The 14,049-nt window shown below is 42.6% G+C and overlaps 1 protein-coding gene across 4 annotated transcripts in view; it reads left to right on the forward strand.

Moving 5' to 3' along the window:
- Positions 1–2,404: 2,404 nt before the first annotated feature.
- Positions 2,405–14,049, forward strand: part of LOC112840369 (beta-galactosidase-1-like protein 3) — a 53,390-nt gene continuing 41,745 nt past the window's right edge. For all 4 annotated transcript variants that reach the window (XM_073904050.1, XM_073904051.1, XM_025893725.2 and 1 more), the window contains exons 1-6: positions 2,405–2,598; positions 3,358–3,489; positions 3,643–3,858; positions 9,186–9,254; positions 9,807–9,902; positions 11,098–11,206. In XM_073904050.1, coding sequence (XP_073760151.1) covers positions 2,576–2,598; positions 3,358–3,489; positions 3,643–3,858; positions 9,186–9,254; positions 9,807–9,902; positions 11,098–11,206 — 645 coding nt within the window. In that variant the 5' untranslated portion in view covers positions 2,405–2,575. The remainder of the gene's footprint in view (positions 2,599–3,357; positions 3,490–3,642; positions 3,859–9,185; positions 9,255–9,806; positions 9,903–11,097; positions 11,207–14,049) is intronic.

Here is a 14,049-nt window from a genome sequence, read left to right on the forward strand (position 1 = left end):
AAGTTCCAACTCTCTAATCACATGATTATGTCCCCTGGTAACCAGTTCCTCATCTTGAGGGGCTTTCCAAAAGTTACCTCATTAACATAAATTCAGACATGCTTGAAAAAGGCTTGTTAGGAATAAAAAAAATGCTCTTCTGTTCTCTTTCACTCTGGAAATTCCAAATATTTTAGGAGCTGTGTAGCAGGAACTGGAAATGAAGACCAAATATATATTTCTCATTATATCACATAATATCACACACCTGCAAATTCTATATCTGGCAAAAGTATGTTTCAGGAAGAAAATTAGGATGGTAATGTTATAAAAAATGAAGACAGGATCCAAGTATTTGACAAAATTCAACACCATTCATAATAAAAACTCTCAGCAAATTAGGAATAGAGAAAACTACTTCAATGTGATAAACAACATATACACAAGCCCCACATCTAACATCATACTTAATGCTGAAAGACTGAATATTTTTTCTCTAAGTCTAGGAACAAAGTAAGGATGTCAGCTCTTACCACCTATTCAAAATAGTACTAGAAATTCTAGCTGCCACAATTAGATAAGAGAAAGAAATAAAATACATACAGAAAGAAATAAAACTGTCTGTATTTGTAGATGACATGATTGCCTCTGTAGAAGATCCCAAAGAATTGGATTTTTAATTCCTAAAACAACCACCTAGAATGAATAAGTGAGTTTACCACGGTCACAGAATCCAACATCAATACAAGAAACCTAATGGCATTTCTAGATGCTAAGACTGAACATGCTGAAACTGAACTTAAAAATATAACACCATTTAAAATCACTCAAAAGAAATTGCAACACCGAGGTATAAACCTGACAAAACATGCATAAGATCTGTGTAAAAAAAAAAAAAAATCACAAAATTCTGACTTAAAAAAGTGGAAGAAAACCAAAAGAAATGGAGACACATAGCATGTTCATGGATTTGAAGACTCAACATAGTAAAGATGTCAAATCTCCAGAATTGGATCAAAGGGCGATTGCAACTCCTATCCAAATTTTAGCATGGCTTTTTGTAGAAAGAGACAAGCTTATTCTACATTTTATATGGAAAGGCACAAGCCCTAGAATAGTTTTTAAAATCTTGGCAAAGAATAAATGTTTGTAGTTCTTAAAACCAAATTTACAAAACAGGGTATATTCAAAGAAGATAAATATCATTCTTCTGTGTAAGATGTAGAAAGACCCAAAAATCCATTGCTTCCAAGCTAAGACTGAGAAAAAAGATGGATAATCTACAGAGTTGCTGAAAAAAGTATACCTATAATAAGTGAGACAACAGAAAAAAACCCATCATATTTCCTGAAAACTGTAGTCCTAATTGCAACCTGATACCACAGGCTTTGTTCTTTCAAATGGGAGAGAAAAAGCAAAGACTTCGAAGAGAAAAATCAGAAGGCTTCTCTTCATTACAGGGACTTCAAATCCAGCAGGTTCCAAGCTGGGTACATCACTGTTCTCTGTTTAGTCAAACCTCTGCCACTTCCTGTGTTTCTCATCTCAGAAAATGTCACGACCATCTACCCCAGTCACTTAGGCTGAGACACGGTGTCATCCCAGACTCCTCTCTCTGTATCATCTGCCTCATCCAATCACTTAATCAAAAGCTACCAGTTCTACCTCCCCAAATTTTCTTAAATCAACTCCATCCTCTTGCTTAATATTACCACCATGAGAACAATTCCATCTCTTATCCTGGGATCACCACATATATTGGGATGACCTGTCTGTTTTCCATCCAGCCTACACCTTGCAGTCTCTCCTGATCTCCAGAAAATTACTATCTGACTTAGTTTCTGCTTGAAATCTCTGGAAAGAGGCTGAACTGAAGCAGTTCATTGTCTCCACTGCCCTCCCTGGCCTGCCTCCTCCTGATCTGATCTCTCCAGCCCCATCTCCTGCTAGTTTGAAACCAAAGAATTCCACGCTGTACTTCTTGCATAACCTATGTAGATACTTCCAAACTGTTCCACTGATAGGAACAGCACTCCCTTCTCTGCTCTGATAACTCTCTTATTTTACAGACTCGGTTTGGTTAAACTATACTCCTCCAGGGTAGCCTGTGTCCCTCACCTGCACCTCTATCGCACCCTGTAGAACCTTTATTTTGGCATTTACCCATCGTTTTGGAACTATTCGTCTGTGTGCACACGGTATCCATTGGTTTGGACGCGCTGTCTTCAGCCAGAGGGGCACTCACCACAGTCGCTGAGCCCGCGGAACACGCGTAGGCAAAGTTTTCCTTTTTTCCTCCCACTTATCGCTGCCTTTCCCTCCCAGTTGGCTGGTGACACACAGTATAGGAAAACCAAGGTCATGGCCATAGCTCAAGACCCTCCCACATTACTCGCACCAGCTGAAAGGCATCTGCGCACACAGGCAGTTAGGACACGCTGGGTCGGGTGTGGTGCCCGGCCTTCCCCGCCCCCCCGGAGCCCGAGACCTCCTTGGCACTGCTTGGCAGGCTCCCCCGCTCCGGTGCGCGGCGTCGGGGTCCGCGGAGAGGCGGCGGGGAGCAGCGCGGGACCTCGGCTCCCCGCGGCGGTGCGTGATGGGCACCCCGCGGCGCTTCAGGTGACCTTGCCCCGGCAGCGCAGCCCGCAGTTCCAGGCGCAGCGGTCCTTGCGCCTAGCCGGGCTGCTGGGTAGCCCCGAACGCGCTAATCCGGGGGCCCTGCTAGAGCTCCCTCCCGGTTCTGTTAGTCAGCCGGCCATCTACAGGAGTTTATTTCGCTGGGCCCCGGGTCATTATGTGGAGCAAGGGCCCCTTTGGACTGGGACGTCGCCCTGGGTCCTCCTATCTGCCTCTCCTCATCGACTCGCCTTTCAAGCTTTCGGTCCTCATGCTCTTCTGTCCACACCTTAGATCCGCCCGAGCCCTGCTGAGAGTCTGTTCCATTATCCCAGAGAGAATAAAATCAGCGTGTGGATGGTGACAAAATGCCCCAGGGATCGGACACTGCAGCCTTTCTGAGAGCTCCCACCTCTCATTGAGCCCCTTAGCCCTCCTCCACCTTTTCCTAGGACCGCCTCTCCCCAGTTCCCACGGTTGCCCTGTCCTGTTCCTGGCTGTGGGCTTCGAGGACTGTCTATCTTCATCTTTCTGTCGGGACTGAGGTGGGCTGTGGGACAGCCGGGGTGGTGCAGGGGACCTCAGTGGATGCAGGTAAAGCCGCAGTCTCCCTGCGCATTAGGCTAGCCTAGAAGACCTACCTTGATGTGAGTCTCCTCTGTGGCTCTTGCAACTAACCTGCCGCTAGAGCAGCATTTTAATCCTTACAGTTTGATGAGCCCAGTGCCTTCCCCTGGTCATTGCCCTTTTTTCTCTTTTCAGCCGGTGTCTCTCCTGGAAAAGAATCCTGTGCATCTGTTTCGTGCCACTTATCTTATCAGGTTTTGCTCCCCGAGTGAAAGATAAAGTGGGTCTTATATATGCAAATGCACAGCTACAGCCAGCCCCGTACAGGTTTGCCTGAGTGGGGGAGGGGGGTTCTCCTTTCTTGGAGAAGATAATAGCAGCAGGATGCTCAGAGAGTGTCCTGCCACAAGAACGTCCCTCTCCGCTAAGGCTATGGCGGCCTGGCCGATCTCTCTCTCTCTCTCTCTCTCTCTCTCACAGCATGTTTAATTGGTCTCACCTGACCCCCCTCACACTGAAGGACCGATCTGTGGGACTTGAGACTGAAAGCAGAGTCGGAAGTAAGCCATACTTCACCCTGGGGGGTCACAAGTTCCTGATTTTCGGGGGCTCCATCCATTATTTTCGGGTGCCCAGGGAGTACTGGAGGGACCGCTTGCTGAAGCTGAAGGCCTGTGGCTTCAACACCCTTACCACGTGAGTGCTGGCCCTCTAGCCCTCTGTGACCTTCCTACCCTATTCCTAACCCCTGCATCCAGGCTCAGAGCCTCTGGATTTGGGACCCCCGCCTGAGGGTTTACCTTCTGAATAGTCATTTCTAGCATGTGCCTTATATGCTTAAGTGTCACACTTCACACTTAGTTTGCTGTGGTCAAAAATTGGGTAGGGATTAATGAGAGAAAGACAGAAGGAGTAAGTGATTGCCACAAGAATCTCTCTAATGGGAGAGTCACTGGGTCCCTTAGGAGCTCTCAGTTTAATGACAAAGGCTCCAAGTATACTTAGAGATAAATAAATACATGGTGTTTTTTTTTTAAAGATTTTATTTATTTGAGTGTGTGTGTGTGTGCGTGTGCGCACGTGGGCACACACAAGCTGTGGGTAGGAGCAGAGGGAGAAGCAGACTCCCTGCTGAACAGGGAGCCCGATTTGGGGCTCCATCTAATCCCAGGACCCTGGAATCAAGACACCCGGGAGCCTCAATACATGGTGTTTTAAAAACAATTTTTATTTATGTATATGGAGATGAGCTTGTAAAGGAATAATAGTATCAAAAGAAATGAATACGTCAAAGGAAATCCCAGTATCACTAAAGTGAAGTTTAATGGCATTAAGGGAATGAATACTGTAGCTTAATGATTAAGAGCATAGGGATGCAGGGTCAGACAGACCTGTCTTCAGTCCCAGCTCTGCCTCCAAGCATCATATCCTAGGGCCCTGGTGTCCTCGTCCATAAATGGGCAAAATAAAAATTGCTTCATAAATTTGTATTGATGATTAAATGAGATAAAACCTTTACCTTATTTATGTGAAAAGTGCCTATCACAATGCCTGGCACGTATATGTACTAAATTCTAATGGCAAAAAAAAGAAATGCAAACTTACTTTAGTCAATCATAAGAATTTAAATATAAATGTAACATGATTAAATATACATTTAACATGATAAATTTAGCGTGATCTTTAACATGATTAGGTGTATAGTGACAAAAGGTAACGTGTATTTAGGGTCTACTGATGGCTGGGCATTTTGTAATTATCTTCACAAAATCACTTAATCTTCACAACTAGCTGTCCTGTGAGATGGATAGTGTAATTCTCACTGTCCAGGGGGGTAAATGACAGAAGCATAGAGGGCTTAACTAGCTTGCTCAGGGTGAGTCTCCTCCCACCTTCTTCTCAGGGTGTGACCCTCCAGCTGTGAGTGAGGATGCTGCCCAGCTCACACACGGGCATAGGCTTCTGCCTGTGCACAGATGGCCAGTCAAATGAAAACCAGCCCGAAGCAAAAATCACATTTGAGTTAGGAACAGTGGCGATTCCTTCTTAACAAGCCTATTTCCAAAAATGCCTTGAAGTTCAAAAAGGGAGTCGATAAAAGTGGGTTATAGGGTAAGCCTCAAGAAACCATTCCAAGGAAGGCAGCCCTGTAACAGGTGCACGTGAAAGAACATGAGGTTAACTTCATGGGAATGGTGTTTTTGGAATCGGAGAAAAAGGCTGGGGTGCCTGGGTGGCTCAGTCGTTGAGCGTCTGCCTTCGGCTTGGGTCATGATCCCAGAGTCCTGGGATCAAGCCCTGGGTCCGGCTCCCTGCTCCGCGGGAAGCTTGCTTCTCCCCCTCCCACTCCCCCTGCTTGTGTTCCCTCTCTAGCTGTCTCTCTCTGTGTGTCAAATAAATAAATAAATAAATAAATCTTACAAAAAAAAAAAAAAGGAGAAAAGGCAGGGGAGCCCACCCTTCATATAACAATGTTGCCATTGACAGAACACTGAGATCCCCATCTACATATATCAACACTATAAAGTATGACAACCAGTTTTAGTTATTCAGCGAACATGTATGTAGTATTTACACTTAGCCAGGCATGTTCTAAACCCTAGAAAATATTAATTCACATTGTCCATATATCAATACTAGATGGTGAGTAGGGTAATCACTATCTTATATAGGTGAGAAAACTCAGGCACTTGCTCCAAGACTCATGGTTAGTAGAGCTATGCTTTGAATTCAGACACCTGGTTCCAGCAGCTAAGCAACTCAACCGCCTTTCGTAACTGTGGACTTCGAGACTGAGGATGACATTCAGAGCACTTTGCAACCCTGCTTGTAAAGTCTTGTAAAGTTAAGTCCCCTCTGCAGGGCATTTTATCATTTTATGAGACAGAACTCATTTTTCTGTTTCTTGGTGAGATGTTTATCACCAGCAATCAGAAGGATATGTTGTCTTCATGGTCAAGCTGTGGGATTTTATTAGTAACATCAGGAAAAAGTAAAGGCAGCCCCGAGAGGCTTAAACTTACAATATAGAAGGGGAAAGAGCAGAAAAAAATGTTAGCAAAACTCTATGGGGCATTTAAAGTAATGTAATGTTTTACATCTGTAACGATATTATGTCAATTGAAAAAATAGTTGAGTTCCCTTGCCTTTCTGGGCAATTCTACATTGGTTCTTATGGATTATACTTACAATGCATTGATTATTTAAAAAACAAAGAACCACCGGATGTCCTGACCCACCTACACCACTGATAAGACCTAGCAGGACCATAGAAATGCAAAACCTGCACTGCAATCAGAAGAGACGCCCCTTTTCTCCAGAATGTCTCTCCACCGTCCTCTTGTGGCAAAGATAAGCACAGTACTCCCTACAAAGGACAAACTGCTTCAAGGTCAGGCTGCATCCATTACTGCAGAGCTGATACTAAAGGTTGCATCCGAAGCTGGGAGGCAGTAAATTGATAATTGGCTCATCTAATATACAAAGAATTTAATCAAAATAATCATTGAGTTTTATTGAGAGCTTTTCTACATCTAATGAAAAAATTATATGGTTTTTCTTCACTCCTTTATTAAAGTAGAAAATTATAGTGACAGTTTTTCTGATATTCAACCAATCCACAGCTCTGGGATAAATTCTATGTGGTTACGAGACATGCACATGTGAATATGCAAACACACATACACACATACAGATTGCTAGACTTGATTTATTAGTGTTTTATTTCAGATATATATATTTATGATTATAACTGAAATTGATTTAAAATTGTATTTCTGTCAGTATCTTGTCCAGTTTTGATCAGTCTTATAATAAACTCATCAAGTGACTATATATTTTTTCTCTTCTCTGAAACTATCTTGCAAAAGAATTCTCTTTACTCTGAATGTTTCTTAAAATTCACCTGTAAAATCTCTGTGACTACTATCTTTTGTGGTTGTGAGGTGAAGATTCAACTTTCTTGAATGGTTATTGTTTTTTCTTCTAGAGTATATACTATTTTTATTCTGTAGATCTTTTTTCCTTTTCTTTCTTCTTTTAGATCAACTAGGACTTTTAAAGATTCTCCTTTCTTTCTTGGAAGTTGTACATCATATTGTGTATTTAGGCCTTTTTCTTTTCTTGTCTAAATATTTAGTCTTTTCAAAGAACTAGCTTGTAGCTTTATTAATATTCTCTATATCTTTTTGTTTTCTAGTTGATAATTTCTGAGTGATGCATAATTTCCTCTCTTCTACCTTATTTGATTTAGTACCTTCTCCATCTCCTCTCCTCTTCCCCTACTTGCTCCTCCCCCTCCTCCTCTACCTTCTCCTCCCCCTCCTCCCCCTCCTCCTCTACCTTCTCCTCCCCCCTCCTCCTCTACCTTCTCCTCCCCCTCCTCCTCTACCTTCCCCTCCCCCTCTCCTCCCCCTCCTCCTCCTCCTCCACTTCCTTCTTTTCTCCTTTTCTCCTGAGTTGAATATTTAGCTCATTTTCTTTCCAGGATTTTGCATTTTCTAATATATTTATTCAGGGATATGAGTGTACCTCTAATTATTGCTTTGGTTACATATCCCATAAATTTTGCTGTGTAATACTTTGTCATCCGGTCTCAAACATTTCAGCTATTTGGGAATATGCTTTCTGTTTTATTTATTTATTTTACTTTTCATATTTTTAAAGCATAATTTTCTAATGTAGTTGCCTTTATCTTGGGGTCATGGACTATGTGATGTAAGTTTTTGAGATCTGTTGAGATTTATTTTGTATTTTATGACTGTTGCATATGTTTTTAAGAGTATATGTGCTCTACGTTTGGCTACTGAGTTCTCTATGTATTTCTTAGATTCAGCCTTTCATTTGTGTTATTCAAACTTACATCCTTACAAGTTTTTGCTGTTATTTTCTTTGTTTCTTAGGGAAGTATTTTAACTCTTCCCACTATGACTATGGATTTATCCCTTTCTCTGGTTCAGTAAATTCCTCCTTGACTTGAAGTTATGGTTACAGAGCACATGAGGTCGTGATTACTGTATCTTCTTGATGGATCATTTCCTTTCTTCTTATTTGATGCCTTTCGACATCTATTTGTGAGGGATTTTTTTTTTTTTTGCTTTAAAGTCCATTTTACCTGCAATTTAAGATTGCTAGAATAATTTTGCCTCATCTATATCATTTTCCATCTTTTTGTTTTCAACTTTTCCCAGCAATATCCTTTAAAATAAGTCACTTGTGAGCATCATTTAGCAATTTTTTTCATTCTGTTCTCTTAGTGCATAGCTATAAACTTTATCATGCATTTTTAAGTCTTGAGCAAACCAACTTTTCATTCCTCCTCACAACGAAAGATCTTTAAAAAAGTCAGTTCTACCACAATGCAACATATGGATTCTAAAAATCTACATTGTGCACAATTGTGTAATAAGAAGCTAACGAGGTATAATACAGAGCTAATGAGAAAAATGAGGTTAGAGGCACAACCCTCAAGAACTTTGTTGGTGACAAATACAAAAAAGATAGTCATCTAATAAAAATATCACCTAATAAAAATTTTACACATATCCCTTTGTCCCTATAGGCTCAGCCCTGTGGGGGGAGGTGCCTAGCATGGTCCTTTTTGCTAAATCTAAAACTGGCACTTTTCTTCATTGCATCTCCATTATCCTTGTAGGAAGTCCTCCTCTATTCTTATTTTGGTTAATTCTTAGCAAAAATTTCTTGGCATATGTAGGCATTTGAGGGTTTTATCCTTTTCGTTATAGGTTTAATGGGTATTACGTAGAATGGGGTGGTGAGTGGGATAATTTATGTATAAATTCAAGGAATCTAGAATCATAGGATTATTGGCAGCTTGGACCACAACTGGGGTAATATTGACAATAATCAATGTTCACATAATACATATTTAATTGCCATTAGAAACTCCAACTTATTCCAAAATAGAGCTATCCCAGGTGTTGGCATGGATTTGGGGCTGACCTAGGAATTTAGAGGAAAGAAATCTGAAGATGTTTATTGTACTTCCCCCTTCCCTATTACAGCTATGTTCCGTGGAACCTCCATGAGCCAGAAAGAGGCAAATTTGACTTCTCTGGGAACCTGGACCTGGAGTAAGTGCTCTTGCTGCTTCTATGGCCTGGCCTGGGGTGGGGAGGCAGAGAGGTGGCCCCTTGGGGTTGATCAGGAACCATGGGACCATCTCGGTTCTGCTTTGAGAACCAGAGAGAGGTGGGTCAGGAGCCTTGTTCTCAGGACCCACATGCTCTCCATGAACCTGTTACTCCTGGGGGTCTGGGTCTGCCTCCTCTGAGCCCAGACCTCTTCACTGCAGCCCAGAGATGCCTAATCCCCAGTGTCTGCCCTGCTTTGCAGTGTGGGCCAGCCGCCTGTGCTGGGACTGCGGTTGCCCCTCTATGGTCTCAAGGCTGTTGGGGTCAGGTTCACTGTTAGGACCCCCCCGTACCCTGTTTGATGCCCTTCCTCCTTATGCCCCCAGTGGGGCTGTGCAGAAGGTCCTGGGCTGGGAGCAGGTGAGAACCCAGCTCCCAGGGCCTGTGAAGGGAGGGAGGAGAGGAGCTGGGCAGCTCCACCACCTTGTGATGCTGGGCTTGTCCCCATCCTCCCCTCTGTGTCTTGAGAGCTGCTGACACTGACCTCCCTAGGGCCTTTGTGCTGATGGCTGCGGAGATCGGGTTGTGGGTGATTCTGCGTCCAGGCCCCTACATCTGCAGTGAGATTGACCTTGGGGGCTTGCCCAGGTGAGTGGGGCTGTGAGTCCAGAGTTGTGATTGCAGTAAAGTTTATTTGTTGGCTTTACTAAACATAAAACTTCAGTCTAATAACAAATGAGCATATCCTCTGTGTCTTACGCTGTTATTTGCCTTACATACATCATCTCAGGCAGTGGTTGCAGTAATATGGTGAGGCGTAGGTGCTCTTGTAATCCCTATTTTATAGATGACACATCGTCCCGGTGCTCTGGGTATGTGGCCAAGAGTGTGCAGGGGGAGAGGAAGCATCAGGATGATCATAGTCTTTTTTCCGCACTGGAGGGAGCTATGCCCAACTCTGGCCTGTGGTGAGAAGAATGGGAGGAAGCCTTAGACACTGAAGAATGGGCTTGTTCTAACCATGTCTGATTTTTCTCTTATTTTGTCAGTGGAAGACCAAATTCTCTGTACTAAGAACCTTCAGTCCCCCTCCTTTCCCTCTCATTTTTCTTTGCCTGATCTCTCATCTGTGATGCTTGCCCTCAATGCAAACAACTAAGGTTCAGGGTGAGAATTCAAGAATGCTCTTCTGGTACTGTCACAAGCTGACAGGACTGCCCATTTAGTCCATGGCTCTGCTCCAGGCGAGCACTTTTACTTTCCTTTGTCAGGTAAAAGCATTAGTTTTCTCCAAGATGAGCTTGTTCTCCCATCCCAGCTCAGGAGCAGAAAATACCTGACCTTGAAGAAGAGGGTGCCTTAGAGGAGAAGCAGTTCATGGTGCAGGTTTGCTGGATCCCTGCCCAGGATTTTACAGGTGATCTGGAGGTGTGCTTACTGGCTTATAAGCTCTTACTCTGTGCTGGAAGTCTCAGCTCTTACGGGAAATGCAATCTCTGCCTAAGGTGTATACACTGTGCTCAAGAAAAATGTTTTTAATGACCTGAACAAGAATAGAGGAGAGTATTCAACGAAAGGTTAAACTACCTCTCATTAAGATGTGGGAATACAAGTCTTGATAGTAAGTTGTAAAGTGTCATGTCGATGGAGTTGGTATCTTTTCTTCTAAATCTGTGAGAATGGTTCAAAACCCTGACATGGACACATCCCTTCAGGACCCCTGAGTGCTCCAGGACCATGGACATGAGCTCAAAGGATGTAAAACTGCGAAAGCCCCACCCCCACTTACCCTCACCTCTACCCTCCCACCTCCGACACTGAGCTTGTCCCCTTTGGCCCCCAGCTGGTTGCTGCAAGACCCCAAGATGATATTGAGAACAACCTACAAGGGCTTTGTTGAAGCAGTTGATAAGTATTTTGACTACCTGATTTCCAGAGTTGTTCCTCTCCAGGTAAAGCAAATTTCCTGTTCCTTCTTTTATTTTTTTTTTAATATTTTATTTATTTATTTGAGAGAGAGACAGAGAGAGCACAAGCAGGGGGAGGGGCAGAGGGAGAGGGAGAAGCAGGCTCCCCACTGAGCAGGGAGCCCAATGTGGGACTCAATCCCAGGACCCTGGGATCATGACCTGAGCCAAAGGCAGATGCTTAACCAACTGAGCCACCCAGGCACCCCTCCGGTTCCTTCTTTCTTATCTTTGCTTTAGGAAATTGTTTTTCTGGCTTGTTCACAGAATAGGCCATGCCCAGTCTCTAAGAAAATTGAAGCCGACATTCTTGCAATTTTCAATTCTAGACCCTCGTCTTAAGTACAGCCTTTACCCCAAGTTTCTAGAAAGACACACATCGTACAAGGGACTGACAAAGGGTGTTCATTTGTGGTTGTCATTGTTCTGAATGTACTCGATATTCATTAAGCTCACTGACCTTCATAATGCTTATTTTTACTCTTAAATTATCTTTGTTGTTTTGAATAGTTAATACAGGCCCTTGGTGATAAACCGCAAAAGAATATAAAAGAGTTAATGGTGAAATAATTCTCCCCTCTTACCCTGAGCCAAAGCCATTCAATTTCCTTTTCAGAAGATAATCAATTTTGCCAGATTTTTGTGTGTCTTTCCAGAGATTTCCTACACATATAGAAGCAAGTTATTTATACATACACTTACACATGTGTATGTGTATTTATGCATACTTTTTAATTAAAAAATACACAATTCCCACTGACCTTTTTTTCACTTAAAAATATATTTTTGAAACCCATTCTTTTTAATGTCTGCATAGTAGCCCACAATTTGGATATATTGTGATTCATTTAACTAGTACCTCATCATGGACATTTGATTTTTCCAGTTTATGCTATAATGCATAACTTGGCTCATATGTCATTTAGTACCTGTGTGAGGATATTTGCTATTGCTTACATTCCAGTTTGTTTTAGTTTCATAAATGCACAGAGCACAGACCCCATGCATTTTCCTTTCTTCATGGAGTCTCCAGATCTTATGCAAGGTACCCACAGCAACACAGACCAGTCTGTGATAAAAAAGAACGTATACCCTGCAGTCTACGAGGCAGCAATTATTTGGTCATTATGTGTGATTTTTAAAATACAACTCTTTTCCAAAGAAGAGGAGGCACATGGCTATTATTTAAATAAAAATAAATCTTATTTTGAGAGCATATATCTTGATAAAACTTGAGAGGGGATAAAAACCAATTATTAGGTAGTAGACCAATAGCTTATTATCGTAGACTCTTTTTTGGGGGGGAAATATGATGCAGATCTAGCCCTTTGTAACTAATTCTCAATTGTGAATTATGAGTTACTCTTAGAATAATTTTAAAGAAAAGAAACTGTGGATTAGGAATGGAAATAAAGGGAAAGACAGATTAGGAATTATGTCTCTGCAGTACAGCTTTAGGAGAGATGACCAATGCTGCGGGGAAGAAGACATCGTCGTTAGGATTAAACTCTGGGTCTCTTAGGCGGAATTGAGGTACATCTTTCATTAGAAGGGCTAAAAACCATATGTTTCTGGCTGCATTTCTGCCATATAGGTGGGACCAGATGCAGGAGCAAAAATCTCTGAGCCTTAAAACTAGAAAGACTTTGGATGTTGGGCTGGAAGTTCAGGCACAAGTACAAATGCCACATACCATTAGTACAGATGCTGCAAGCAAAGCAAATTTACAAACACCCCACTGAAATCATGAGGTAGGAAATCCTAGGAAACTTTTAAAAAGCAAGGAATTTTAAGTGCAAATGAAATTTAGAGGGCTTATCATTACTAAATTGTTAGTATTTTAAGGTTTTCTATTTGGTTATCTTGTTTTAATTATTACATTTAAGTAATTTTTATTTATTTATTTAAAGATTTTGTTTATTTTTATTTTATTTGAGAGAGAAAAATGAGAGATAGAGAGCACTAGAGGGAAGAGGGTCAGAGGGAGAAGCAGACTCCCCGCTGAGCAGGGAGCCCAATGCAGGACTCCATCCCGGGACTCCAGGATCATGACCTGAGCCGAAGGCAGTCGCTTAACCAATTGAGCCACCCAGGCGCCCCTACATTTAAGTAATTTTTAGAGTGTCTTCACTATTTCACATGGGACTTTCATCCTTCTAACGCTGTTTGTTTTGTAAGGTCAACTGTGAATTTATGACGCAGTTTTTAGAAATCTCACCCTCCAGGTTGGGGAGAAGATAGGGTTCAATAATACAAAAATTTTTCTTAATTCATCAGTGTGGAATACTTATGTTCACTCAATGGGTAATTACTGAGCACCTGCTATGTGCCAGGTGCTGTGTAGGAGCTAAGCTTCCAATGGTGAGAAGGACAGACATGGGTCCTGCCCCATGGAGACAAATGACCACTTGCAACATGAGGGATAGTTGCTGCGGTGGAGGAAGTGCGGGACAGCCCTCACAGGGTAGCATCAAGGGAGGAAGGGAGGCTCAGGGCATGGCTTTCCAGAAAAAGTAACTTAAACAGTGACCTGAGGCATGGGCAGGCATTAGCAATGGTCAGGAGGATCCAACATGGGTAAGGATCAGAGAGCAAGAGACAGAATGAGGAGTTTGAAGAGCTGGAAGTAGAAAGTAAGGTGGGAAAGAGGCAAAAGATGAGGCTGCAGAGGCAAACCCACCCCACATGCTCACTCTCTTCTGTTCCAACACAGGGGCATGCTCATTCTCTGTCCCATTGTCCAAAAGGGAATACCTCTCTCTAAAATTGGCATTTACGCTATAGGCCATAGGAACCACGTGGGGGGTGGAGTGGTCAGGCTGTCAAGA

Source organism: Callorhinus ursinus, unplaced genomic scaffold (assembly GCF_003265705.2).
Source record: "Callorhinus ursinus isolate GAN/ISIS: 27379988/994484 unplaced genomic scaffold, GSC_fseal_2.0 scaffold19, whole genome shotgun sequence".
In the NCBI taxonomy this organism is placed as follows: Eukaryota; Metazoa; Chordata; class Mammalia; order Carnivora; family Otariidae; genus Callorhinus; species Callorhinus ursinus.